The 26,948-nt window shown below is 41.4% G+C and overlaps 1 protein-coding gene across 1 annotated transcript in view; it reads right to left on the reverse strand.

The window, feature by feature from the left end:
• LOC135706775 (retinal dehydrogenase 2-like) overlaps positions 1 to 23,893 on the reverse strand; it is a 44,759-nt gene extending 20,866 nt beyond the window's left edge. Inside the window, exon 1 of the mRNA XM_065228430.1 lies at positions 23,787 to 23,893. Within this exon, the coding sequence (XP_065084502.1) occupies positions 23,787 to 23,822 (36 nt within the window). The 5' untranslated portion in view covers positions 23,823 to 23,893. The remainder of the gene's footprint in view (positions 1 to 23,786) is intronic.
• Positions 23,894 to 26,948: the final 3,055 nt, after the last annotated feature.

Genomic DNA, 26,948 nt, shown 5'->3' on the forward strand with positions numbered 1-26,948 from the left:
TGGTCAGCGGCACAACTCATTTCCCCATGATCTGAATGTCAGAATGTGGTTCAGGTCGAATAAATGATTCAAGGTTCCCGATTTCACGTCGTTCGTTCCGTTCACGATTCCAATGAATGGAGGCTGCAACCGACAACAGCCGGGGGCTCCGGGTTCAAGCAATTAGCCATAAAACATCGCACTGCTGGCCGATGACGACGGACCGCTTTACAACAAGGAGAGATTCGCCGCCCGTCCGGACTACTGCGACAACGATCTCTCGGATCTCGCTTCATTCAGAAGCAGCCGACCAGACGCCAACGACGAAGGCGAGTGGAGAGAGCAGAAGACATTGTAGTACTTTTTTTTTCGCGCAAAATAATAAAAAAAAAAACAACTACACGGTTGGTACAAGCTAAAGTGACCGCATCGTAAATAGTGAGGGGGAGCCGGTCAGTGGCGATGCGAGGGAAAATAACTTACTTAACATTTTCCACACAACTTAAGTCACCCATATCGGCGGCCGCGTCGTCGTCGTCGTCGTCGTAGCATCTGGTTGCGCATTTCGCGCACTCAGTTTTCTCTCTGGCTCATAAATCTTGTGGACTTAATAACTTAATTTCATAATTTTATTATCAACGCTTCTCAAGGCGCGACACCAACCAACATCACCGAGACCATTCGATAGGGAAGAGGGATATCGAGGAAATGGGGAAGTTGTAGGTATAGTCGAATCGGAGGTCACACAACAGCTTTATTTGGTTAACGGATCTACCGAACAGAGCCTCAGATAGCCTAATCAGTAATGTTACGGTATTATCAAACTGGAGGCGGTGGGTTCGATGCCTAGTCCGGTCGAGGAATTCTTTTAGGTTGGCAATTGTGCACTCATCTACTTTGCAATAATGGTTTGAAGTATTTCATAAGTATGACTTCATGAATATATCCAGAGAATGTTGATAATGAAACCAGCACACGCTGAAGACTTCTCTAGACCACTTGGATTACAGGGCCTGATGCAGGACCGGGGTACTTCAAGGACACTTCCTCAGGAAATTTTGAGAAATATATTGTTGAAGACAGTAGCAAGGGGTGAGACAACTGTACTTAGAGTTAATATATTTGCACTGAGTAAATTTGAGTGTTCATGGCCCCTCCTTGCATCAATCATATCTTTCGATGGATAATTCGTCGAACGAGGTTGAAGATATGATCACGGTGCTACAGTGGAACTGCCGTAGTCTAGTGCCTAAGTTAGACTCGTTCAAATTTGTACTTCACAATTCTGATTGTGATATATTTGCTCTGTGTGAAACATGGCATTCTTCCGATAAAGAACTCAACTTCCACGATTTTAATATTATACGCCTAGATAGAAACGATTCTTATGGAGGAGTACTTTTAGGGATCAAAAAGTGCTACTCTTTCTACAAAATTTCCCTTCCTGCTCTATCAGGCGTCGAAATCGTCGCTTGCCAAATAAATGTGAAGAACAAAGACCTTTGCATAGCTTCAGTTTATGTTCCACCAAGAACCTCCATTAGCCGTAGTCAACTCTGGAATCTAGTTTCGATTCTTCCATCCCCAGTATTAATTCTGGGTGATATGAACTCCCATGGTACTGGGTGGGGCGATCTATATGATGACAATAGAGCGGCTATTTTTTACGATTTAAGCGACGATTTCAACTTGTTGAACACTGGTGAAGCGACACGTATAGCAAAACCTCCGGCTCGAGAAAGCCGACTCGACCTATCTTTGTGTTCAAGATCGCTATCATTGGATTGTCAGTGGAAGGTTATCAATGATCCCCATGGTAGCGATCATTTGCCAATCATCATTTCAATAAAGTGTGGCCCTCACTCTGCAGAACCACCTCGAGTTCCATTTGATCTTACAAGGAACATAGATTGGCAGAAATATGCAATGGCCCTTAGATACGCTTCCACCATTTGAAGAATATCGATTCCTCGCCGATTTGATATACAAAAGCTCACTGGAAGCACAAAAAAGAAAAGTTCCAAGTGCGCCCTTCAAAAGGAGACCAGCCACACCTGGATGGGACGAAGAATGCACAAAATTTTATGTAGAAAAATCTGATGCTTTCAAAGCTTTTCGTAGACACAAAACCTCCACATACTTCAAGTAATATTCAAAGCTACTCTCTATATGCAATTTTCACACTGCCGTACTCTAAACGGAACTATCAATTATATACTTTCTCCTTCTCATCTATCGTGTAAAAATTACCACTTTAGTCTGTTATTTGAAATTAGCATCTTCAACTACATGAAACTGTGTTTATCATTACTGTCACATGCTGTAAGTGAGTAGCTCATCTTCTCGTTTTCAGTCGAAAGGCATTTTTATATAAATATGTGTTTAAATTGAAACAGAAATGGATACGATAGCAAAATAAATCCTATTCCAATACTACCATGGATAATCTATATCAATACTATTTGTGAGACTCATAATATTAATATTCTTTATGATATAATATAAATGACTCAATTCAATGAGAAATATTTGGCGTCTAATAAAGAGTATGTTTGATTGTTTTGACATGACTTAAACACTTTATATTACTTTTAAACTATATGGGAATATAGCCATTGCAAAAATCTAAGTGGTTTGCTTAACACATTCAATATGATTTTAACTTTTGGTGTAGAATATCTTTATTATGACTAAAAATGAGTAAATTTTCAAAAAGTTTAGTTCATTATATTTCAAGATTTTAAGGTTTTTCAAGGAAAGGGCGTTTTTCTCAAATAACTCTTTCTTTTAATAAGCGCAACTAAATATTCCGAGCTGCAATATCACAGCTTGCAATATCAAAATCAGTTGTTTGCATGTTGATTTTAACAGAGCCTTTTCCGACCCTATCCGGGTAGTCACCAGTGTGAAGCAAGGATACCAGGCAACAATTTGATGCTTAATAAGCGTTGTTCAATCGATTAATTCAGCCTACTTTTGAATAATTGTTGTACATAGACTACGTTAACCTTTGTTCAGCTTTTAAACATCTTAATCTGGTGATTTCAAGCAGCCGAAAGCTTAACAGTTATATAAATTGTAAGCTTTTTAAGGTATTAAATAACAATCTTTTCCAACCCTTGTTCAGCCTCTTAGATTTATCTAGAAAAAAAAAATATTATGGGAGACCGCTTCATATCTTATATATTTTTATGGGACTGCAACAAGGTGCTGACTAATTGGATTTACATATTGATATTGTTATTATATGGCTACAAATTACCTTTGCATTTCGGGATTCAAACCGGTAGTCGCGCAAAAATTGTCGATTTTTCATGCGTTTACCTTCACCCGCGCTGACGAAAATACCCATGCAGCATCAATCATAGTAACCCATGAGTCAGCAGACAAAATTTGACAGCTCTATCAGTCGAACTCTAACCGTGATGGCAAAAACAGTGAAGCAACTCCGTTCAGAAGTGTGCGCGTTCAAAGAACGGCACCCCGTCGTGTCGAAAACGGACATCGTGCGGCACTTTGTGGACGCCGGATATGCTTGTTCCGGCATCTTCAACATCTTGGCACTATTAGACAACGACCCTCCAAAGGATGTTGAAGAGGAAGACCGATGGAAAAGTGGCTAAATCGCTGCGTGCGCTTGGCCGGGAGTTCGGTGCAACCGGCCAAACAGTGAAAAAGTACCTGGCGAATACGAACATACATATCAGGAAGCGGAAGTCAGGTCCACTGGTTTCGGAGCTGCAGCCAATGACGCAGCGGCAGCGGCTGAATAAGATGGTCAACTCGTTTTGCCCAGCGAATCGCGACGTGGTGAAGGACGACGATACCTATCTCACCCTGGATGGCAACGACTGGCAGAGCACTTCGTATTTTACTTCCCCCACTAAGGAAGTGAGCTCCGAAGTGAAGTTCATTTCCTGCGTCCCATCGAGAATTTCTGGGCCAACCTGAAGCGTAAGATCTACTCCAACAATTTTGCCGTGAAAACTGAGGAGGAATTGATAAATAAAACGAAGAACGAACTCAAACTTCGGTTAACTTCCAGAAGACCGCTCGCAAGGGCGTAGATTTTTTTTTTTGCGAGTAAGCTTACAGACTTATAGACTTTTTTATCACCATTCGAAAAAAGTCCATTTTTTTTAATGCAAGCGTTACCTACCCGAGCAGGAGAAAATAATAAATTAATACCAAATTCTGACCTGATACCAAAATTTGGTATTGACCAGCATGACATAAGAGGTAAAATAGCAAAGAATAATACCAAAACATTGCATGCAAAATACTTTGCAAATAACAAAAGTTGATATTTCGATACCAAAAGTATACCTGGGTGGTATTGTTTTGGTATTGCATTATCATAATTTGGTATTAGAATGGTATTGTGGGAACATTTTTTTGGTATTATTTTTTGGTATTTTACCTCTTATGTCAGGCTCATCCATACCAATTTAAGGTATCGAGATATTCGTTCCTGCTCGGGTACTGGACCACTTAAGTATATGTGTGGCAAAATGTATGATCATTAACTTGAAACACGTCAAATTTAAGTTGAATAACAGCAACCGAAAGAGTATTATTCAGCAATGCAGAACTGTAAACAACAGCTGGTGACAGTAAAACATTCCTATCATGTTCAGGTGTAGTTAACTTGAGCCTGAAATTGAAACTTTAGACTAAAAGTCTCTTCTACAAAGTTTTTTGTTATAGTTAGGCCCTCATTTATATTACATTAAATTCTGGGGTGCTTCTTATTATCATTGAAATCAAAAATCTAACTTTTTTTTATCTTTTAAATTGACCGATTTAGAGCTAGTGTAATTCCTAAAAAGCTCCTTTACCTTGTCTCTACTGCTGCCGCTGCTTGGGATTAGAAAGGTAGGCAGTGAGTTCAGAAGAACTAAAATGCCGGAAATGATACGAGTGACACTGACTACATTTAACAAATCAGGCTATCAAAATATTTGTAGTGCATTGTTGATTTATGGCGTAGTGTTAAGCTAAAATAAGTCTTTAGATCAGCTAACTTATTGAGGTTGAAATATGGGGATACAGTTAGCTTCATGCACTACTAATCTACTATATATTCAGCCTGCTGTTAATCAGCTTTGCATACCTTAAATCAACCAATAATCAGCTTCTGTTCTTACTGTTCAGCTTGAATTGTTACTTGGGATGTATACTATCCCCGCTACACTAGCTGTTTCGCATAATAATCGACGTGATTATGCATGGTAGATGCAGTTGACCGTGTACCGAACCGTGGGCTGCTTTGGCAGTCTATCACTATGGAGCATCTCAACGGATTCTATTTGGCTGATGATGTTGTGCTATTAGCACAACGGCGTTCTGATATGCAGAGTAAGACATGTTCAGAAATTTAATTATTTTTTTTTTTTTTTTAAATCTTGGTGGCCCTGAAAAGGGCCGATGGTGGTATAGGCGTGAATACCATGATACTGTTGCACCTTTAGTTTTTGGCATACTTTCACTGATTGATTCTCGGGGATCCTTGTTCAGCCATAGCAAGATGTGCGCGTGAGGAGTTCCACGGTGCTGAAATTCAATCGTGTCAATCAGCTTGTTGAAGTACACACAGCATGTGACTGGATCATGATTGACCATAGTTGCTCTTTGTAGTGCATTGTGTCCTTCTGGCAATTGATGTAGGAGATTCAACAAATGGGGACGCTACATCTCATTTGAACTGAGTGTGAGGAACATTGTAGGCTTTCCCAATTGTCGCATTATGGTGAACAAATGTCTCTTCCTTTGTTGCCAATACTGTACTGAATTCGGTATTGATTTGAGGAAGGATAGATTTCGCTCAATGCACTATTCCATGAATAAGGTGGTCTTTAAGGTTGACAAGTGTAATGTTTGCGGTCCCCGTGCACTTAAAAGTGCATTGCAAGCCTTCGGAAACTCTAAGGCGAAGAACTTTCATTGTCACATACAAAAAAATGTTGTGGTTTGGCCACACGCCTGCCATCGTGATGCCATCGTGAAATATGTTAAAGAGCCTGAATGTATAAAGAGACGACATCTTATCCATTTGACAGGTCTTCTGCTCGATTGGTATGACGTTTCCTATGACTTTGACACATGGGTCGGCCATAATCTACGAAGGGGCGGAAAAGAAATCTGCAAGCAAGCACTGGATTGGAAACTGGCAGGGCATCGCAGCTGCCGCACTCGAAGAGCTATCAAATCTTCCTCAGCGTCCTGAAGTCTCTAACAACGGCAGCTCTATGAACTCCGACAACTCTCTGAAGATATAAAACAGTGTGTAGAGTGATTCCCACACTAGAGTTTCAATTTTCTGAGGGCAAATAATTCTCAGACTCATCCAAACTGAGGTTAAAGTGCCAGTGAAAGTGCAACAATTGAAAAATGTCGGCCTCTTCTTCCCCTGATGTCAGCCTGTGTGGTGTAAAACGCCAAACGTGACGATCTCATCCTTCACTTTCCCACACATACAAACACACACAAAAACAGTCCGAGGTCAGCTGCTCCCATTCCACTGCACATAACAGGATGCACCTTTTTTTTTAGTGCTAGCCCAGAACACGAACGATGAAAGTCAATCCGGTTCCTTTATGATCACGATGATCATGATGATGATGATGATGGTGATGCTTCTACTTTATGCCGATGACTCACGCTTAACTGGACCAGCAACCGCGGCGACCTGCCAAGAAATTAGCGCTAAAACATAATTTCTTAATTTTTCACGCTGTCCGCTGCCTCCTGGTATGGCCAAAGGAACCACAAATAACCTGGAAAAAAAGAGCGCCCTGTCCCTGTCCCGGTTCGACGCGTGTGGGTTCTTTTTTTTTGCAGGTATCGACACATATTTTTTGGTGGAGAAATCATGCGCACTTTTTCCAATATTTTTTTATCTTCTTGTCCGCAATGAAGCGTAGTTGCCCGTTGATTTGAGGTGTGCGTTCGAGTTTGCAACGATGATAATATTTTTTTTTTGGTTTCCAATCTACGCCAGAGTTGTTGCCTTATCTTTTCATTTCCACCCAAATCGAGGTTTTCTTTTCGTTGGTTTTTGTCTCCAAGTGCACAGATGAATAATTGAATAAAGCACATTACCTTCGTTCGACGGACGGCGACCACCGGGAAGATTAATGGCAAGTTTCGCCATGGTTAAATCGTCGAAATGTAAAACGTCGATGCCATTACACAATAGACTTTTTGTGTCCCGTTGGTAAAGCTGGTTTAATATAACTGTTTACGACTTTTTGCAATCAGGGTGGATAGCGTTGATTTTGCGGAATCGGTTCATCATGAATGCAGATTTTAGTGCATTCCATCGCCGATACAAAATTTTCCCCTTCATAATTGGTGGGGGTGCTTGAGGTGCTATGCACTTCCTGGAGCTCTTTTTGTACCCCCTGAGAATGAACCTGACAGAAGGAAGCTAGGTGCAGATAAGTGTCGGCTTTTAGTAAATTACATTATGATTATTTTATGACCTTAAGTTTGAGTAATTTAATATCTGGACGCACTCTTTATTTAAGTGCAGTGCTCCTAGCGGTCAGATCTGGAATGCTTTGACAGCAGTTTGTTTTAAAATGTTTCCTCTTTCAGTGCTGACAAGTTCGTCACGATTCATTTTAATCAATAGAAGTTGTACTTAATGGAAGCCGCGAACCGAAAATTAATTTTGGACACCCACTTGTAAAATCCGATGTGGTCAGGTTCAAAAATCGAGAAGGCAGGATCATAGCAAGCGCGGTAGTGAAACTAAGGATCGTAAGCTGCATTTGAAGGTGTTGAGAACGGTTAGGGCAACCCAGGGTTGTCGGATTATGATATCGTGCACTATTCTAATAGCGAATTTGTTTATTATTCAGTTCCAACCTGGATCGGGTATCAAGATCGGGTCTGCTTGTTTTCTGACAAACGTCAATTTGATCGTGTTTCTACGTGAGCTACAGTTTCGTGTTTCTGCTGTGCACGTAAGCTCATCGAACACTATTGCGTGCGCCTGCTGTCAGCAGCACCATTTGCTGTTTCAGTGCGACAAATTCCAGTCCCTCACTCCTCACGAACGATTCGATCTCATCAAAAGGAACGGCCTCTGCATCAACTGCATGAAAGGGGCCCATCTAGCGAAGGACTGTACCAGTGGCGGATGCAAAACCTGCGCGAAAAAACACCATACGATGTTGCATTTATCACCTTCGGCCACAATGGGCAACCGTCTACAACAGCCGGTACAACTAAGTTCCTTTGCTGAATCGAATAGTTTGCAAAATCAACAGCCGCAATTCGGTTCGGTACAAAGCTCTCGGTCGGTTGAGTTTTTGAACACCTCACCAGTCGCGTCGTCGTTCCGCGAATTGTCGTCCGCTTTCGGTTACGAACCTCCCTCGTCGTCGGTAGCCTCGTTCAATTCAAATTTACCTCCTAATAATGCCTGCCAAAGTGCTGAAGTGATCCACAAACAGAACACCGAATGCCGTGCTGCTTTCTACTGCCGTGATCAATGTTCTGGATGGGGACAATAAGTACCAGTGCGCTCGTGCGCTCTTGGATAGTGGATCCCAGCCCAGCTTCATCTCCGAAGCACTGTGTCAAAGGCTCAACTTGAAGCGAACAAAGCTCAATTCTCCAGTCAGCGGTATCGGACAGTCTATGGTTAACGTATTCGTATGTCGATTGCCTCTCGCTTTGGTGCTTTCACATCCAATCTTGACTGCTTGGTTTTACCGAAGCTCACCGTTGCACTACCCAGTTTCAGCATTGACGTAACACGCTGGCGGATTCCAAGGCATCTTCCACTTGCCGATCCGCAGTTCAACATTAGCCAAGGGGTTGATGTCATCATCGGCGCTGAGCTTTTCTACTTGCTTCTGGAAAACCAGCAGATCATTCTCGATACTGGCTATCCAATCCTCCAAAAAACCGTTCTTGGTTTCGTCGTCTGTGGCAAAGTCACGGAACAAGCTACCACAGAGGTAGTTGTGCAGTCTAGTCATCTCTGCACCGACGACTCGCTCGATTCCCAGTTGGAAAGGTTCTGGGAGATTGAGAATCTTGATAGCGAGAAGGCATTCACTCTAGACGAGCAGTTCTGTGAGAAACATTTCCAGCAATCCATTTCGAGAGACGAGAATGGCCGATACGTCGTTCGTCTTCCGTTGCGGGAAGAATTGGTTTCGCTAATCGGGGACTCGTATACTCCTGCACTTTGTCGACTGCTGTCGATGGAGAAGAAGTTCGCCGTTGACGAAAACTTTCATGAAGAATACAGTAACGTTATGGAGGAGTACCAGAAGTTGGGCCACATGGAGGTAAATTCACGCGCGTTATCCGGCCCACAGTTTTTCCTCCCCCACGACGCCATACATCGCCCAGAGAGCACAACAACAAAGACTCGAGTTGTATTCGATGGATCCAGCCATGGTGCTAACGGCTTGTCGATAAACGAAGTCATGTACATTGGACCCACAGTGCAGCCACCGCTGCAAGCAACCGTCGTCAATTTTCGGATGCCACGCTTTACCTTTACTGCTGATGCACAGAAGATGTTCCAGCAAATCTGGGTACATCCGGATGACCGCAGATACCAGCAAACTCTGTGGAGGAACGATCCATCCGAGCCAATTCGTGTTTACCAGATAAAGACGGTTATGTACGGACTGTCCAGCTCACCGTACTTAGCGACTCGAGTACTCAATCAATTGGCAACTGATGACGGAGAACACTATCCTCTCGCAGGCAACCTACGTCGACGACGTATTGACTGGGCACGACGATCTACACACCCTTCAGGAAACTTGTGGGCAGCTCATAGAAAATGGGCGGCCAACGATAGTACGGCACTAGAGAACGTTCCTCCTGAGTTATGGGAAACCTCCAGAAAGTTAGAAATCGATCGTTCGACTGCCGTAAAGACGCTAGGCCTTCTGTGGTTTCCTGAATCCGACCAGCTCATGTTCAAGATACCAGCCCTTCTTGAGCACGCCGTCATCACCAAGAGGGTAGTTGTGTCCGAGATGTCCCGCTTGTTCGACCCCATCGGTCTGCTCGGGCCTGTCGTACTGTGTGCCAAAATGTTTGTGCAAACTCTCTGGGCGGAACACTTGCCATGGGATACGGAGCTCTCTACCGAATTGCAAGAATGGTGGATGACTTATCGAACTGACATCCAGCAGCTATCGATCCTACAAGTTCCGAGAAGGATTCTTGCAAACACTTCTCATCAATATTATCTTCACTGCTTCTGTGACGCTTCCACGAAAGGTTACGGGTGCTGTGTCTACGTCGTTTCGCCAGACTAAACGCCAGACTTACCTCGAAATCTCGTGTTGCACCCAAGGTTGCAAAGACTCATTTCAGCTAAAATAATGTTTTTCTGAATAATAAAACCAAAAGATGGTATGATGGCATGTTTTACTTGTAACTTACAAGAAGAGTTTACAAAGTATGCGTTGGAAACATAAAACCTGTAAATTTTGCTTTCTATGAGTCACAATCAGCGATTTGCTGATCGCTGAGTGAGTGAGTGAGTTTGTGAAAAATCGCTGATTGTGACTCTCATGAAGTGAAATAAACAGGTTTAATATGTCAAACACATTCTTTGCAACCTCTTCTTGTATCTTACCAATTCAAAATTTGATCATGGCATCTAATTATTTCATAATTTAGAAAAACATTGTTTTAGCTGAAATGAGTCTTTGCAACCTTGGTTGCACCACTGCGTGGACAATCCATTCCAAGGCTAGAACTTTGAACACTCTCCAGAAGAATTCCCCGACGCCACCGAATCTTGGACTAAAGTCCCCTCTTAGAAATATGAACCTTTTCATGGACGAATTCGGGTTGCTACGAATCGATGGTCGTTTACGCTACTCGAACGCACCATTTGACACCAGATTTCCGATCTTGCTACCGTCCGACCACAAACTGAGCTTAATGGTCGTGCGAGCAATACACCTCAAAGCATTGCACGGTGGACCTTCACTTCTGCTTGCTACGGTACGTCAACGATTCTGGCCACTCCGGGGTCGTGATCTAGCTCGTGCAGTAGTTCGTCAATGCGTCACTTGCTTTCGGTGTCATCCTAAGCTGTCAACTCAAATCATGGCACCGTTACCAGAAGTGCGCACTACACCAGCACGACCGTTCTTGTATTCGGGAATGGATTACTGTGGGCCGTTTCTCGTTCGTCCGCTGAATGGGAGGGGCGCGTCGGTAAAAATGTACGTTTCGCTTTTCGTCTGTCTGGTGGTGAAGGCCGTGCACATCGAAATCGTTGCCGATTTATCCGCCGCGTCCTGTATCAACGCCATGAAGCGGATCGTCGCGCGTCTCGGACGTATAGTGGAGCTACATTGCGATAGTGCGACCGCTTTTGTCGGGGCGGATCGTGAGCTCATCGCGTCGCGTAAAGAGTTCCTGCAGCAGTTCAAGGGCGACGAATGGCGAAACCATTGCTTGGACAACGGGATCAAGTTCCGGTTTATCCCCGTCCGCTCGCCACACTTCGGTGGCATTTGGGAGGCGGGAATCATATCATTCAAATACCATTTCCGTCGCATCATGGGACTGAAAGCATTCTCGGTGGATCAGTTCCACACCGTCGTCACGCAAGTTGAAGCAGTGCTCGATTCCCGCCCCCTGTCACCGCTCACCGATTCTCCCGATGATTTGGCGGCTCTGACGCCAGGACATTTCCTGGTCGGGGAACCACTCGTCGCAATCCCGGAACCAGATCTGAGCCACATCAATCCTGGACGGCTCAGTCGCCTACAGGATATGAAGAAAACGCTGCAGGACCTTTGGACTCGATGGTCACGTGACTATGTGAGCCAGCTTCACCAACGGACGAAGTGGAGGAAGCAACAAACCGATCTACAACCAGGTCAACTAGTCCTTCTGAAGGAGAATACGCCACCGCTCCACTGGCCTTTGGGGCGTATCGTCGAGACCATTCCGGGCAAGGACGGCCGAATTCGAGTGGTCGTCGTGAAGACTACTGGCGGCCGCTACAAGCGCGCCGTGACTGAAGTGTCGGTTCTTCCAACCGATCAGGACGAAGAAGCTACAACGAAGGACCAAGATGCCTGTTGAAACTGGACGTTGTCAACGGGGGCCGGCATGTTGCCGCAAGTGAAATCAATTAAATAAAGTGTAGTACCTAAATGTTCAACCTTACCTTCAACAAACCATACTTACCATACTTATACTGTTTAACACATACACTTAATAGCACTCACTCTCAATGATACACGCAATCTCGCTCATGCACACAAGACGTGTAACCGATAGGTGAAATACAGTCAGTTGATAAGTGACCAGCAAATCGATAACACGTTTCTGTGCTAGTCCGAAAACCATATTTGCTCTCCCATCACGTTAAAATTATCGGTGTGACTTGCCATTCGATCCGGCAAGTAGTTTCCCGAAACACTTGTGGTGATCGAAATTGGCGCTTATCAGGGATAAATTTCAAAATATTCCATAGAAAGGTTTCTATCATGGTCTGCCTCATCAACACCAACACTAATCGCCGAGTCATCGAAGTAAACCTCAACTCCGTCTATGTCGCCAAAAATCTGAACCATTTTGCGTTGGATTCCATGGGAAATGACCAAAGGGCGTCATAAAAGTGGTCAATTCCGAACTTTTCAAATCAAGCTCCATTTGCCAAAATCCAGTGCACAAATCAAGAACATAAAACACTCGTTTTCCAGACAAACGACTAAATAGATTTTCTTGAGCAGGGATCAAAAAGTGTTCGCATCTGTTCAATGGCTTGGGATCAAGACAGATGCGCAGTTTTCCATTTGGTTTCTCAACTATCTGCATGATGCTCACTCAGTCGGTAGGATAATCAACTGGTGAGATTATACCTTGCATCTCCTTTTGTTGCAATTCCACCGTTAAGCAATCATGCAGAGCTAGCGGTATTCGCTTTTTATAGTGAACAATCGGAACAGAGTTTTCCTTGAGAACGAAGCTACACTTGCCTGGAATTTTACCTTACCCTTCAAAAACATCCTTAAATTGTCTGATAAACTCTTCCCTACTTCTGGGAAACTCCGAGATGGCATTCAAACGCTTATCAACCCAACAGCTATGCAAGATGACAACCCAAGCAGGGGCTCAAAACTACCATCAACAACCAGAAACTCAGCAATTCGTTTGCTTTTATCAGAAGTATCAAGACAAAGAAGCTTCACTTTCCCGTAAATCCGAATGGTATTTGCACTGTAATCAAGTACAGAAGTATTATAAAAATCATGAATTTTAGTATAAAGCTTCGGGACAACGCTGATAGGATCCAGTGTCTAATTTGAACATAACTGGAAGCCCATGAACGAGATAAATTTTCGTCCACCTGTCTACTCGGCTGTTGCAGGACGATCCCAAGTAACATTTTAAGTTTTATTAAATACTACAAAGCAACTATAAAACAACATTCATAAAACCCTGGTCGAGGCTATTTTGTAATTAATGCATCCACCAAAATCTCATTAAGACTAGAATATGTCTAGTTGGCCCACCCTGGAGAAAGTTCTGAAGGGTGTATTCTCGAAGCTCTTCAAGATTGATTTACTGCAAAAGGTTGTATGACGAACGCATTGAGTACCATTTGAAAGCTACAATAAAAGCTATTTAGCAACAATAAAAACCCTTACCGAGTTATTCCCCCTAGCCACATGCTGAATCCACTAGGAAAGCATCATTCAAGATAGAAAAGGATTTATGAATCCGATCTTATCAAAATAATTAAAATAGAAACTGATGGTATAAAAATCTTGTTGAATATCCATATTTATTACAATAGTTCTCATTAAGTGGCCTAGTTTTAAGTGCCATATTAAATTTTATGTGAAATGTACGTGAAAACATCGTAAAAATTAAGTCCACCCTCGTAAAACGTCGATTTGACCAATTATTTAACATTGAAAAAAAAAATGTATTCTTTAGATCGAGCTTGGCCGAGATTTTTTTTATTATTTTCGCATTTAAATGTTTGCACATTGGAAATTTACCAAAATATAGTTATATATAAGGAAATATTGATTGAAAATCGAAGATTGTAAAAAAACAAGCAAACTAATTGTAACATGGCGGCGGCATCAAAGTTGATTTTCATGGGTCATTTGCGAAAAAGTTGTTTTGCTTTCAAGAATTCCTTAACAAATTAATAAGGTTTTAAATTGGATTTTATGAAGAAAACTTGCAGGCTGAATTGTATTTATCTAAAGCCATTTTGCTTGATCTTAACCCGTTCAGATTTATGGCAGCATTTATGGAGGCAAAGTTGCCTGCAAAAAGTTAAACGTCAAAGTTTGTTTATCTTTCGATAGTTGCGCTGTGAGATCCAGGATTCTTCCAGGTGGTTTTCTCCCGATGGATTGGGAGCAGTTACTCAGATAGTTTGCGATATTGTTTTACAACATTTCGCATTTCGAACAGCTGGAAGCGCAATCGTTCCCGGAAAAGATCCCCTTCTTCCGGATGGTTACAGAAGTGCACCATCCAATGATGCAGAGATGTACGGATGAATAAAATTTCGAAGAGTCTTTCGCCGAATAAAATCGCTGTTTTGGATCACAAACCAACTGATCTCCGCTAACTAACAGTTTCATTGGTTTGCTGTCGGTTGTTATTTCGATTGTCATCGCAAGATCTGGAGAAGGCTGGTATGCAGGGTTGCTTCCACTCACTTGCTATAAAAATTTGTTTTTCGGAATAATGAAATCATTAGATGATATAATAATATGTTGTACTTGCAAGTAACAAGAAGAGGGTGAAAAGTGTGTGTTTGACTCACAAAACCTGTCAATTTCGCTAACAGAGCGTCACAATCAGCGATCTTATGATTCGTGAGCGTTCACTCAGAGTGAGCGCTCACGAATCGTGAAATCGCTGATTGTGACGCGCTGAAAGCAATATTGGCAGGTTTTATGTGTCAAACACATACTTCACGATCTCTTCTTTTAACCTTCAAGTACTAATAACATTTATAAAATCTAATGATTTCATAATTCCGAAAAACAATTTTTTATAGCGAGTGAGTGGAAGCAACCCTGCTGGTATGTTTTTCAACTTTAGACAATGTTTTATGAGTTCGAGGGCCCCACTCACTTTACTCTTCTACGACAGATGTGTGGTATACATAGTTGGCGTGGAAAAATAATAATAATAATAATAATGATAATGAAAGATAACAATTAACATTTGTATATATAATACAATACAAAGTAAAGTTTGGCCCCTCAAGTTTTGATATACTCAATTTGAGTTGGATTCAGTTAGCGTGTACCGTTGATTCGATGGTCTAAATAAACCCACACATATGCATGCGTGAACGAAACGAATTGAGCCTTGTGTGCATCGCTTGGCATGATCGAATCAGTCATTTAACTAATGTTGTAGCGCACGGATGTGCACCTCACTGGTCTTTGTTAAGACACATGGCCGAGGCTTGAAACCTCGGCCAGGTCACGACAATGGCGCAGTCGGTAGCTGTTTTTTTAAGTTTAAATTCAAGTGAAATGATAGCGACAGTAGTGTTGTAGTGTCATGTAGGTATTTATTTTTACAGTAAGGAGGAGCGAAGGTATATGTGCAAACAAAAGAGAGCGAAACCTCTCCGACGCAAGGGCAGAGAAAAAAAAATACCCTCGGTAGGCTCCCTGATGGAAATGGGCAGTGGAGTAGGCCGAAGGGGGCAAAAGAAAACAAAAAAAATAATCAGAAAAACAAACCAACAAAACCTCTCCGACGCGAGTGCGGAGGAGAAGAAAATACTCTCGGTAGGCTCCCTGACGGAAATGGACAGTGGAGTAGGCCGAGGGGGCAAAAAAAAGGAGATTAAAGTCTCTGACGGAAGGGCGGAGGACGTGAAAATACTCTCGGTAGGCTCCCTGACGGAAATGGGCAGTGGAGTAGGCCGAGGGGGGCAAAAAAAAATTGAAATAGAAAAAAAAACAAAGTCTCCGACGAAAGGCCGGAGGAGGAGGCAAAAAAAAATCCTAAAATTGAATTTGATGATATAATGGTACGAATGCTAAAACATGATGGCACTTGTACCATCCATGCCCCATGGATGGAATGCTGACAGATAAATTTTTTACTTCAATGTTGATTTGATTATGTTTATTTAGTTCTAGAAATATTCTTTGCACTAAGAGCCTGGTAAGCTAAAATAGTTAGTCGCTGAGTGTAGTTTGATAATTATTTTAAATAAATATAGTGCTGTCTTGAGAAACGAGATTGAGTTATTAAAAATGGAGTTTGGAAGTCGGAGATGCTGCAATAGAAGATGGATGCATAATTAGATGATGTTCCTTTAGTTCTGGAACTATTCTGTGTACTAAGAGCCTGGTAAACTCAAACAATTAGTCGCTGAGTGTAGTTTATGCATTATTTTAAATAAATCAAATGGTGATTGGAGCATTTAAAATGCTGGAATCAGGGTTACTTTGAGGGAAAATGAGTTTGAAATAACGTGAAGTGAAAGCTTGCAAATCGGAGATGCTTCAATGGAAGATGATTTAGTAATTTGAAGCTGATTTAATTCTGAGTTATGAGAAATTAATGATTTGAAGCCTGAGTTACTTCAATGGAAGATACTGGTCTTTGTTAAGACACATGGCCGAGGCTTGAAACCCCGGCCAGGTCACGACAAGATGGTCAGTCGTTGGTGGTGTGGTGGTTCTTCTAAAGAAGTAAATTTATCTGAAATTGACTTTATTTTTTCATCCTACTTCGTCTATCCTTCGAGATTTCCTTGTCATAAATTTGGCATTTATTAACTATGAGGAACCATCTTTTAAGCTCAATTTGTAAACAAAGTATTTGGGGAGTTAATGATGCTTTTTAAAAAGGCTAAAAAGCAACATTAAATGCTTTTGACTCTAATGCAAAACCTAATTGTTTTATGGTTTCTTTTATAATGATAAAACACGTTTAGAAAGTATTTTATCATGACATTAATAATCAATTGCTAATGACGTTTATGCTTGAATTACAGAACAGTTTTAAGGAGGGATTGATAACAGTTTTTGACTTTCTTGCCAGACTATAAAAGGTTTTTAAAACAGCAAAAAGCTGAATTACCAAGCAGGAATGTTTCACACTTTAAAATGCTATATTTAAACTAAATGGATTGTTCATTGCCGTTATACAACCATCATAAGTCAGAGTGGATGCTAAACGGTTACTGGATTGTTACTTGGGATGGTTTATGGACGTTAGCGCTTAATCTATAGGGATCATTAAGGAAATTAACATAAACATCATTATCATATGCACTGCCGACCTGACCTAAACATAAAACATTAACTGCGTCACACCAGTTAACAGAATACACTGCTTTTCCGGATGAGAATTTTGGTTCCGTCCTCGTTGTCTTGACATTATCTCCATCCTTGGATGTTCTCTTACGGCAGCATTTCCTGAAGTGACCCACATCGTCGCACGCATAGGTTACGCACGTACGGATGACCACAATTGTAGCACTTGTTATTGCGATTGATTGCAGCCACTTCCTGAATCCCCTCATTCAGTTTGGTACCCTCCGTTTTGTCGACAGCCTTCACTTCCATCACAATATCCTTTCTGTCCAGCAGCAACCGATTTTCTGTAGCAGCTTCATCCTTCGCGTCCAGAAGTTTATCATGCACTCCGATGATAATCGTATCGCGGAGCATACGATCAGCATATGGAACTTGGCAAGCAGAGCATTTGAATTCACAGAACTGGCTTTGGGTGCCCAGCTCTGTCTCTAAGTCGGCGAAAGATTGTTTTTCCTTCTGCGTTATCAAATTAAATTTGAACGAGGCGTCGTAACGCCATCGTAACGTTTTTGCGTCGCAAGCCGTAATAGTCGAAAGCTGAAATAACTTCTAAAAGTGTGCATGTAATGTTCTCGTGGACATCAGCCAACTTTCTTCTTCTTCCCCATTACCGCTTTCGTTTCCCGCTTGTTCATCGTCGTCTTGCGGCAAAACTCTTGCCCAAACATGTTCTCGATGCTTCCATTGTTGGGATACAGCGTATTGTACATCTCCACAATCGAAGGTCGAATCCGGATGTCATTCTTGACATCTTTCAACTTTCTCACCCCTTTCTGCGATCTATTTAACAGACAGCGTATCAAATATGCTATTCGAATCCGTTTCACTTTAATTTGCGAAATTTACTTTTCTTCTGATACCATGTTTTAAGTGTCGGAACAAAGAAATTTACTGTACGTTTATTCAGCTTGGTAGTACAAAATGAACTGGCTTGTAACGATGACGGAGTGACGCGGTCCTACGCTAGCTCTACGTATGAATTTGTTAGTACGCCCTGCGACAGTGCATAAAAGGGAGCGTACAGGACCACAGATATAAGGACAGATGAATATTATTACATCCCCATCCCCCGTATTCGCCCGATTTGGCTCCCTCAGATTATTATCTCTTCGCAAACCACAAAAGATGGCCCATCAATAAAAAAAATCAGCTCACGTAAGGAAATCATCGAGTAGTATTTTGCAGACCTTCCGAAAAATTACTTTCCGGACGGGATCATAAAGGTGGAAAACATTAAAAAAAAAAAACAAAATATTTTTCATTAATTTTCATATCATTCGATTGAAGATGAACCAATACAACCATTCAATCAATTCTGTGAAACCGAATTCTCACATGACAATAATTTGAAGAGCCCCTTTCTCATTCGAAGCTCATCGTCACTGTCAATTGAGTCACTCACTATCATATGATATACGACAAAGGAGTATGGAAGAAACCCAGCAAACCCGAACAGACAAGTCGACCCGAGTCACCCGGGTCAATGTTGGGTCAAAATCGGTTTGGGTTTTGGTAGAAGTCAGGTTGGTGTCGGGTTGGCTTAGCATTTTCGCCGGAATGGCGACCAGAGCTCCGTTTATGTGTAGGTTTACACTCAATTGAATGATATCAAGCGTTTCTCAAATGAGAATGATCCATGCCTTCGTCAAATGACTAAGCAACTGATGTCACCCATTCAAAGGAGGTCCCCTGTGATAGCGGATAGCTGCTTTTCACATTTTCATCAAAAATGTTCAATTGATTTTGAGAATTTACAGCACCGCCAAGGAGGTTACCGTTCACCCCACCTAGTACTACCAGAATGTTCGAGGACTACGGACCAAGGTAGATTCGTCACCAAATCAAGTCACGATTGCTATAAGCGATTCTCCAATAGATGCATTTGTGCTCCGTCCGTTTCACATCAGTGAACATACCGTCAATCTAGCTCTTCAAAGGTTGAAACTCTCGGCATTCCAGCGCCCGTTCTGAAGCTGTGATCGGAGTCGTTGCTCACTTTCTTGGTGAATTTATTTAATCTGTCTGTGAATTTATTTAATCTGTATATGTTCCCCGTCCACAAGATAGGCGATAATAGGAATGTCCAAAATTACAGAGGCATCACAGCACTATGTTGTTGCTCCAAAGTATTCAAGATCATCATCAATGAGGCGCTCTTCAGCTCTTGTAAAAATTTTATCTCCACGGCTCAGCATTGATTCTACCCAAAACCGAATTCTTGTCTCTCTGCGTTCGGAAAATGGACTCTGATGGACAAATCGACGCTGTTTACACTAATCACAAGGCTGTATTTGTCCTAGTAGACCTTAACATTCTTTTGAGCAAGCTTGAGAAACTCGGAGGGTCTGGATCCTTCATCTCGTGGTTAAAATCTAAGGTAAACGCTTTGCGTTAAGATTGGACCCAAGCAATCAAAAGTTCTGCATTCAACGATTAAAATCACTTCCAAGTTCCATAAAGTTCAAATAAAGTTCCGACAGAACTTTCAAGTTCTATAATGTTCGAATGAAGTTCTGACAGAACTTTCAAGTTCCATAAAGTTCAAATAAAGTTCCGTCAGAACTTTCAAGTTCCATAAAGTTCGAATAAAGTTCTGACAGAACTTTCAAGTTCCATAAAGTTCAAATAAAGTTCCGACAGAACTTTCAAGCCACATGAAGCAATCTGCACAAGTGTTTATTAGTAACAAAATTTAATGTACGTAAATATGAAATGATCAGTGGCACGAAAACATCATCAACATTCTATCCAAACATAAATAAAATTAAAGAGTAATTTCCTGGATTCGAACCCGGGTATACGGTATGCGATCTATGATTGCTAAATAAAGGGTGATACGGTCAAAATTTGGTCAATATCAACTTGACGTATTTCTTTCAATTTTGCATTTAAAAAACCTGAACACATCTCATTTTGAAGGTGTGTGTGTGTAGAATGTTGCTCCTATTTTGATTTTGGAATTCACTCTTCAGTTGTCAAAATGCCGTCCAAGCAAGAAGAGCAGCGTATCAAAATTTTGCTCGCGCATCGCGAAAATCCGAGCTACTCGCACGCAAAGTTGGCAAAATCGCTAAAAGTTGCCAAATCAACCGTTACAAATGTAATTAAAGTGTTTGGGGAACGTTTGTCGACAGCCAGGAAGTCTGGATCGGGGGGAAATCGAAAACCGGAAGCCGCTGAGACGACAAAGAGAGTTGCCGGTAGTTTCAAGCGAAACCCTAACCTCTCTCTCCGAGATGCCGCAAATAAGCTGGGTGTATCGTCTACAACCGTGCATCGAGCCAAAAAACGAGCCGGACTATCGACTTACAAGAAGGTAGTGACTCCAAATCGCGATGATAAACAAAATACGACGGCCAAAGCGCGATCCCGGAGGCTGTACACGACGATGCTGACGAAGTTTGACTGCGTGGTAATGGACGACGAAACCTACGTCAAAGCCGACTACAAGCAGCTTCCGGGACAGGAGTTTTATACGGCAAAAGGAAGGGGAAAGGTAGCACATGTTTTCAAGCACATGAAACTGTCAAAGTTCGCAAAGAAATATCTGGTTTGGCAAGCCATCTGTACCTGTGGCTTGAAAAGCAGCATTTTCATAGCTTCCGGGACTGTCAACCAAGAAATTTACGTGAAAGAGTGTTTGAATAAACGTCTGCTGCCTTTCCTGAAGAAACACGGTTGTTCCGTACTGTTTTGGCCGGATTTGGCATCTTGCCATTACGGTAAAAAGGCCATGGAGTGGTACGCCGCCAACAACGTGCAGGTGGTTCCCAAGGACAAGAACCCTCCCAACACGCCAGAGCTCCGCCCAATTGAGAAATACTGGGCTATTGTCAAGCGGAACCTAAAGAAGACCAAAAAAACTGCTAAGGGCGAGCAGCAGTTCAAGGCAAACTGGCTTTCTGCGGCGAAGAAGGTGGACAAGGTGGCTGTACAAAATCTGATGGCAGGGGTCAAGCGTAAGGCCCGGCAATTCGGATTTGGAAAAGTGGAAGCCTAACTGAATATTTTTCCTGAATTTTATACTAATTGAACTTGAAAAAGAAATTTAATTTGATTTTTTAAATAAACGATTTCACCGATTTACACGCGTTTTCCCTTGACCAAATTTTGACCGTATCACCCTTTACTGCGCCACAAGTGTGTTGGAATATATTGCAGGCAAATACCAATTTAAAGTTCTTCAAAGTGTTGTGTTTCGTATTCAAGTCAGTCAGCTAGCACTGGAAACACCAACAGAAGGCGGGACAACAGCTCACTTTAATATATCTCAGATGACGTAGCGGTTCGTGCTGGAGTTCTCACGCAGAAGGACTGGGACAATCCTTCAAATAGCTCCAATTCTACTACTAATGCTGATAAATCAATACACATTAATACCTGCCTTTAGAAATAACTTTCATAAAAGTTCGAACTTAAATATAGAATTGGTGTAGAGGACAAAAACCTTTTTCTAATTTATTTTCTAAAAGTTCCGTTCAAGTTCCACCAGAAGCTGCTTGGAATGCTCTTCAATTATGGTACCGGAATTTTCAAGTTCTTATAACGATTTAAAAATGAGGCTGCTTAGAATTCTATAGACCGCCTTCAACCAAGCTGCTTAAGCCACAAATAGCCTTTTATCAGAACTTTTTTTTTTACTTGGGGTGCTTCTCGTTCTGAAGTGTTCACGAACGTTTCCGGCGTTCCCCAAGGAAGTAATCTGGGACCTCTTCTGTTTTCGCTTTTCGTCAACGAGCTTTTGTGTCTACTGCCATCTGGATGCCCGCAGTTCTACGCTGACGATGTCAAAATGTATGTGGTTATTAATTGCATCGCCGATTGTGCGTAAACAAGTGCAATGTTTTGTTGTTGGTGTAGTACCCGAAGGATAATTTTTATTCAAGCATATTAACACTTCAAGCATCAAACCAAAATCCTATTTTTCAATAATTGATGAATGAAAATGACATGGTTCAGATTGAAGATGTTAATATTAAGTAAAATATTAAGGCAATTGATACAAACACTTCTTTTTCCAAGGGCAAGGAGATCATATAAATATCTTTCAAATGTTTATGAATTACAAAGGCAGATAACTAAAATATTAAAAATATTACTAAAGGGAAATGGGAAACATGAATAATATTATCAAAATCTCACAATAGAGCACTGTGAGTTTTAAACATTTCAATATACTGCTTGCGTAACAAGACCCTTAAACTTCATCAAAAACGTTTCCTTTGCAAAAAACCCTATCCCTATCGATCAATCGAACACTCCACAAAATAAATTAAATCTTTCTCTTACTCCTCAGAGACAAAACGGCAACTTCACAACCTTCAAAAGTCACCAACAAAGGAACGCCCCCTGGTTTAGCAAGAAACAAAGATGGACAAAAAGGCAACACATTGAGCACGAACAAGATAAATGACTTAAGTAATGCGATGCGTCGTAATTCGCGATACCATCTCTCGTCGTCGTCGTCGTCATTGCCAAAGCGAAACTTATTGAGTCCGTTATCCGGACGCAAGTCCCGGCGATGCCTGCGCCTTGATGGACCGCAAAAGTGTGATGGCACTCGCAGATATATAACTGTCCTGCGAATCCTCTCCAGCAGTGTAGTGGGTTCCAGCGAGCGCGACCCTTCGCAAGAGTGAGGTATTAAATGTTTTAAATTGTTTATGCATTTTAGGCGATGAAAATGTAAATTATGCTCGGGTCATAAAAATCGATCCGCGCAGATCTTACGTTTTACGTCTTACACTGCCCGGTCGCTGGGTCACACCAAGAAAATGGGAGCGGGAGGTGACGAGAGCCGAATGATTTATCGACCGCGCCCAATCGATGCTATTTTTAGTGATCTTTCTCATGATTTCAGCAAAGATGCCATGCTTTCTCCCGGTACATTGCGATGTATGTTTCATTGAGCACTGGCAACACTGTTCGCCCGGAATGCGTTACAACAGCAGAACTCGAAGAATCTTCTTCATCATCCAAGCAGATATATTGATAACATAGGCTGCGATGCCCTTCAGCCAAAACGATTTGTCTTTTTCGCACAAAGAACCCAACGTTACGTAATTCCAAACCCTTCTCCTGTACAAGCAGCACTCCTTGAGTAAGCACTCGAAGAAAGACAATGAGCCGGAGCATTATTGTTTTGGCCTGAACAGGGCTCAGCAGGATACCTCAAGCGGGCCATGTTTGACTAATTTTCCTACTTGCTCAGCATTCAGCTACCTTATGCACATTTGCACGGAGTGTGTTGCAACGACGGTTCTGTGCAATCACGGCAAACAACGATTATCTCACGTTTTCTACTGGATTTCGAAACAGCAACAACTTGTGAACTATGCATGTCAATCTGTTCCCATTACCATGTTGCGTGTTGATCGTGATTGAGGTGTGGGAAAATATTTCCCCCTATCGAGACATAACTTCGCAACCGATCTCAACTCAGATTTTAAGAACTATTAGAGTAAATCAACTTACCTTAGTGTACTTGATCTCCTGGTTTGGATTAGCCATTTTGCTTCAATTTCCGAAAAATGGCACACAACAAGACGCACAAAATCAACTCAGCGACCACGTTCACGTTCAATGTCACTATGCTTCTGAATATTTTCGCTCGAAAAACCTCACAGTCCGAATTTCAAGTATCGTTTTTATTATCAGTCACCAGCAACCGGGAGGTCGTGTGTCAAAAATTGCGATGTGTTTGTTTACGTTCTATCGTCTTTCCTATGATGCTATACATGAGCCAGGTGAATACCGGCTTTCAAATACGAAAACCCACGTGCTTGTTGCCGGCCAAGCTAATACATAGCTATCCATTGGACCGGCTGATTATCGGTGTGCTATCGATGTGGTCGTGTGATGCTGTGTGGCGCATGTGCGTGGTATAAGCTACAGTATTAGATGAATATTTTTCTTTTAGCTGTTTTGGAAATGGATAATAATCTAGAGCGAATGAGTGCTGTCGAAACGAATTGTGACATTTATTATGAGCTTACCATACAAATTAGAATCACACAGCTAGAATGCTTTTGCAAGCAATTTGTAATCGAGCTTGAAAGGTGGTGTGACTAATTATGATATTGATTCACACTTTTCAGTGAATTGATCAATGAACTCTATACAAATAACTGAAAAATGAGCACCTAATCAGGTTTGTGGTTCTATTTTACCTTGAAAGATAAAGAAGTAGCGGTCAAATTGTCATTTAATGAACACTCAGTGCTGTTGTCGTACAATCTTAGCTAAGTCGGGTAAGTATGCCAGTTTTTGACCCTAGTGGTCATTTGATTGGCAGTACCTTAATTTAATTTTTATTAGTTTTTTATTTTATTTTTTGAGGAAATTTGTGGATCAAAATGAATCCGGAGCATTATTCCTTTAAAATTTTTAGGAGAATACTTTGGATGGTGAGGATTACAATTAAATTGGAGAACTGCGAACAAAAATCGGACGAAACCTAAAATATGAGTGAAACTGACTGAAAATGACATATAGTGTAAATTTTTTGGGTGCTGAGTCCATTGACATTGACAACTATTAAAAATGCAAACTAATCCCCCTAAAGTGTGAAATAATCTTTCGGATCCGAATAAATTTTAGACTGACAATTTCTTGAGTTATTTCAACTCAATAGTTATTTCGGTTCATTTTATCCTATCATCGTACCCGAAAATAATTTTAATAATCACTTATGAGGACGTATTACGTAATACGAAGCATTTCATTCTTCATACCAAATTTAATGTTTCGCGTTACATGATATTTGAACTATGCTTTAATATTCAATATAAACTAAAATTTACATTCTCTCAGATGTTTTACTCGGGTATTCAGTATGACACTGAAATATTTCATAAGTATGTACTGTGCTGCTCTTGGATGCGGAGTTTCCTATATAGTTTTGTTCAAACGTCAACGGATTACCAGAGTAGTTTAAAAATTTTATATATGTTGACCATGTTACTGGAAGTTTCCGATGTACTTTATCCGGCAGGAATTTATAAACAAGAAAACAGATTAAAACAAGCAGTTGTTAAGTGTGTTCTCAACCAAAAGGTAATTGATCTTATATTGAAAAAAAAAAATATTGTTTACATTTAATGGTTGACTTTGATTTAATTAGAAATGTTCTTAAAAAGAAAAAAATATTTTGAAGCGGTCTATGCTATACCGGATTCAGAAGAAAAGCGTACTGCAATTAATAACTTCATTGCAACATATGTAGGATGTATTGATGAAGAATGTAAGCAACACATTTCAATCTTTTTTCGAGAGTACTTGCGTCGATGGAACAACGTGAAATGGATGAAGCAACGCTTCTTAAAAGCAAACGCTGAATGGCTCGAAGATTTTCTTGTGCTTTCTGGACCTAACTCATCAACATCGGAAGAAGGTAGAAACAAAGGTGGTCGTCCTTCAAATGAGTTTGACGATAACTTCCACCGAGCCAAGCGTCGCAAAACTGAAAATTTGCGGCGAACATGTAGTTTAGTTTAAATGATCTTTATTTTAGTTTAACTTGGACGATTACCATATAAATTTTTACTAAGTGATTTAATTGCTTTCTTCATCTTTAAGTATGGGCAAAATTCAAAATTTGTTTTACAGAATTAGTCCTAGACTTAGTACACGGTCGACCACCTTGGTGGGATTGGTTTGTTTGTTTTTAGAATTTGAAGAGAAACTACTTAATACTACTATTTACAGCTTAAAACTAACCTACTCTACTATATACACTTAACCTACTAAAGGGTGATACGGTCAAAATTTGGTCAAGGGAAAACGCGTGTAAATCGGTGAAATCGTTTATTTAAAAAATCAAATTAAATTTCTTTTTCAAGTTCAATTAGTATAAAATTCAGGAAAAATATTCAGTTAGGCTTCCACTTTTCCAAATCCGAATTGCCGGGCCTTACGCTTGACCCCTGCCATCAGATTTTGTACAGCCACCTTGTCCACCTTCTTCGCCGCAGAAAGCCAGTTTGCCTTGAACTGCTGCTCGCCCTTAGCAGTTTTTTTGGTCTTCTTTAGGTTCCGCTTGACAATAGCCCAGTATTTCTCAATTGGGCGGAGCTCTGGCGTGTTGGGAGGGTTCTTGTCCTTGGGAACCACCTGCACGTTGTTGGCGGCGTACCACTCCATGGCCTTTTTACCGTAATGGCAAGATGCCAAATCCGGCCAAAACAGTACGGAACAACCGTGTTTCTTCAGGAAAGGCAGCAGACGTTTATTCAAACACTCTTTCACGTAAATTTCTTGGTTGACAGTCCCGGAAGCTATGAAAATGCTGCTTTTCAAGCCACAGGTACAGATGGCTTGCCAAACCAGATATTTCTTTGCGAACTTTGACAGTTTCATGTGCTTGAAAACATCTGCTACCTTTCCCCTTCCTTTTGCCGTATAAAACTCCTGTCCCGGAAGCTGCTTGTAGTCGGCTTTGACGTAGGTTTCGTCGTCCATTACCACGCAGTCAAACTTCGTCAGCATCGTCGTGTACAGCCTCCGGGATCGCGCTTTGGCCGTCGTATTTTGTTTATCATCGCGATTTGGAGTCACTACCTCCTTGTAAGTCGATAGTCCGGCTCGTTTTTTGGCTCGATGCACGGTTGTAGACGATACACCCAGCTTATTTGCGGC

Source organism: Ochlerotatus camptorhynchus, unplaced genomic scaffold (genome assembly GCF_037179485.1).
Source record: "Ochlerotatus camptorhynchus isolate MF236.1 unplaced genomic scaffold, CSIRO-AGI_Acam_v1.1 ptg000290l, whole genome shotgun sequence".
NCBI classification, from domain to species: domain Eukaryota; kingdom Metazoa; phylum Arthropoda; class Insecta; order Diptera; family Culicidae; genus Ochlerotatus; species Ochlerotatus camptorhynchus.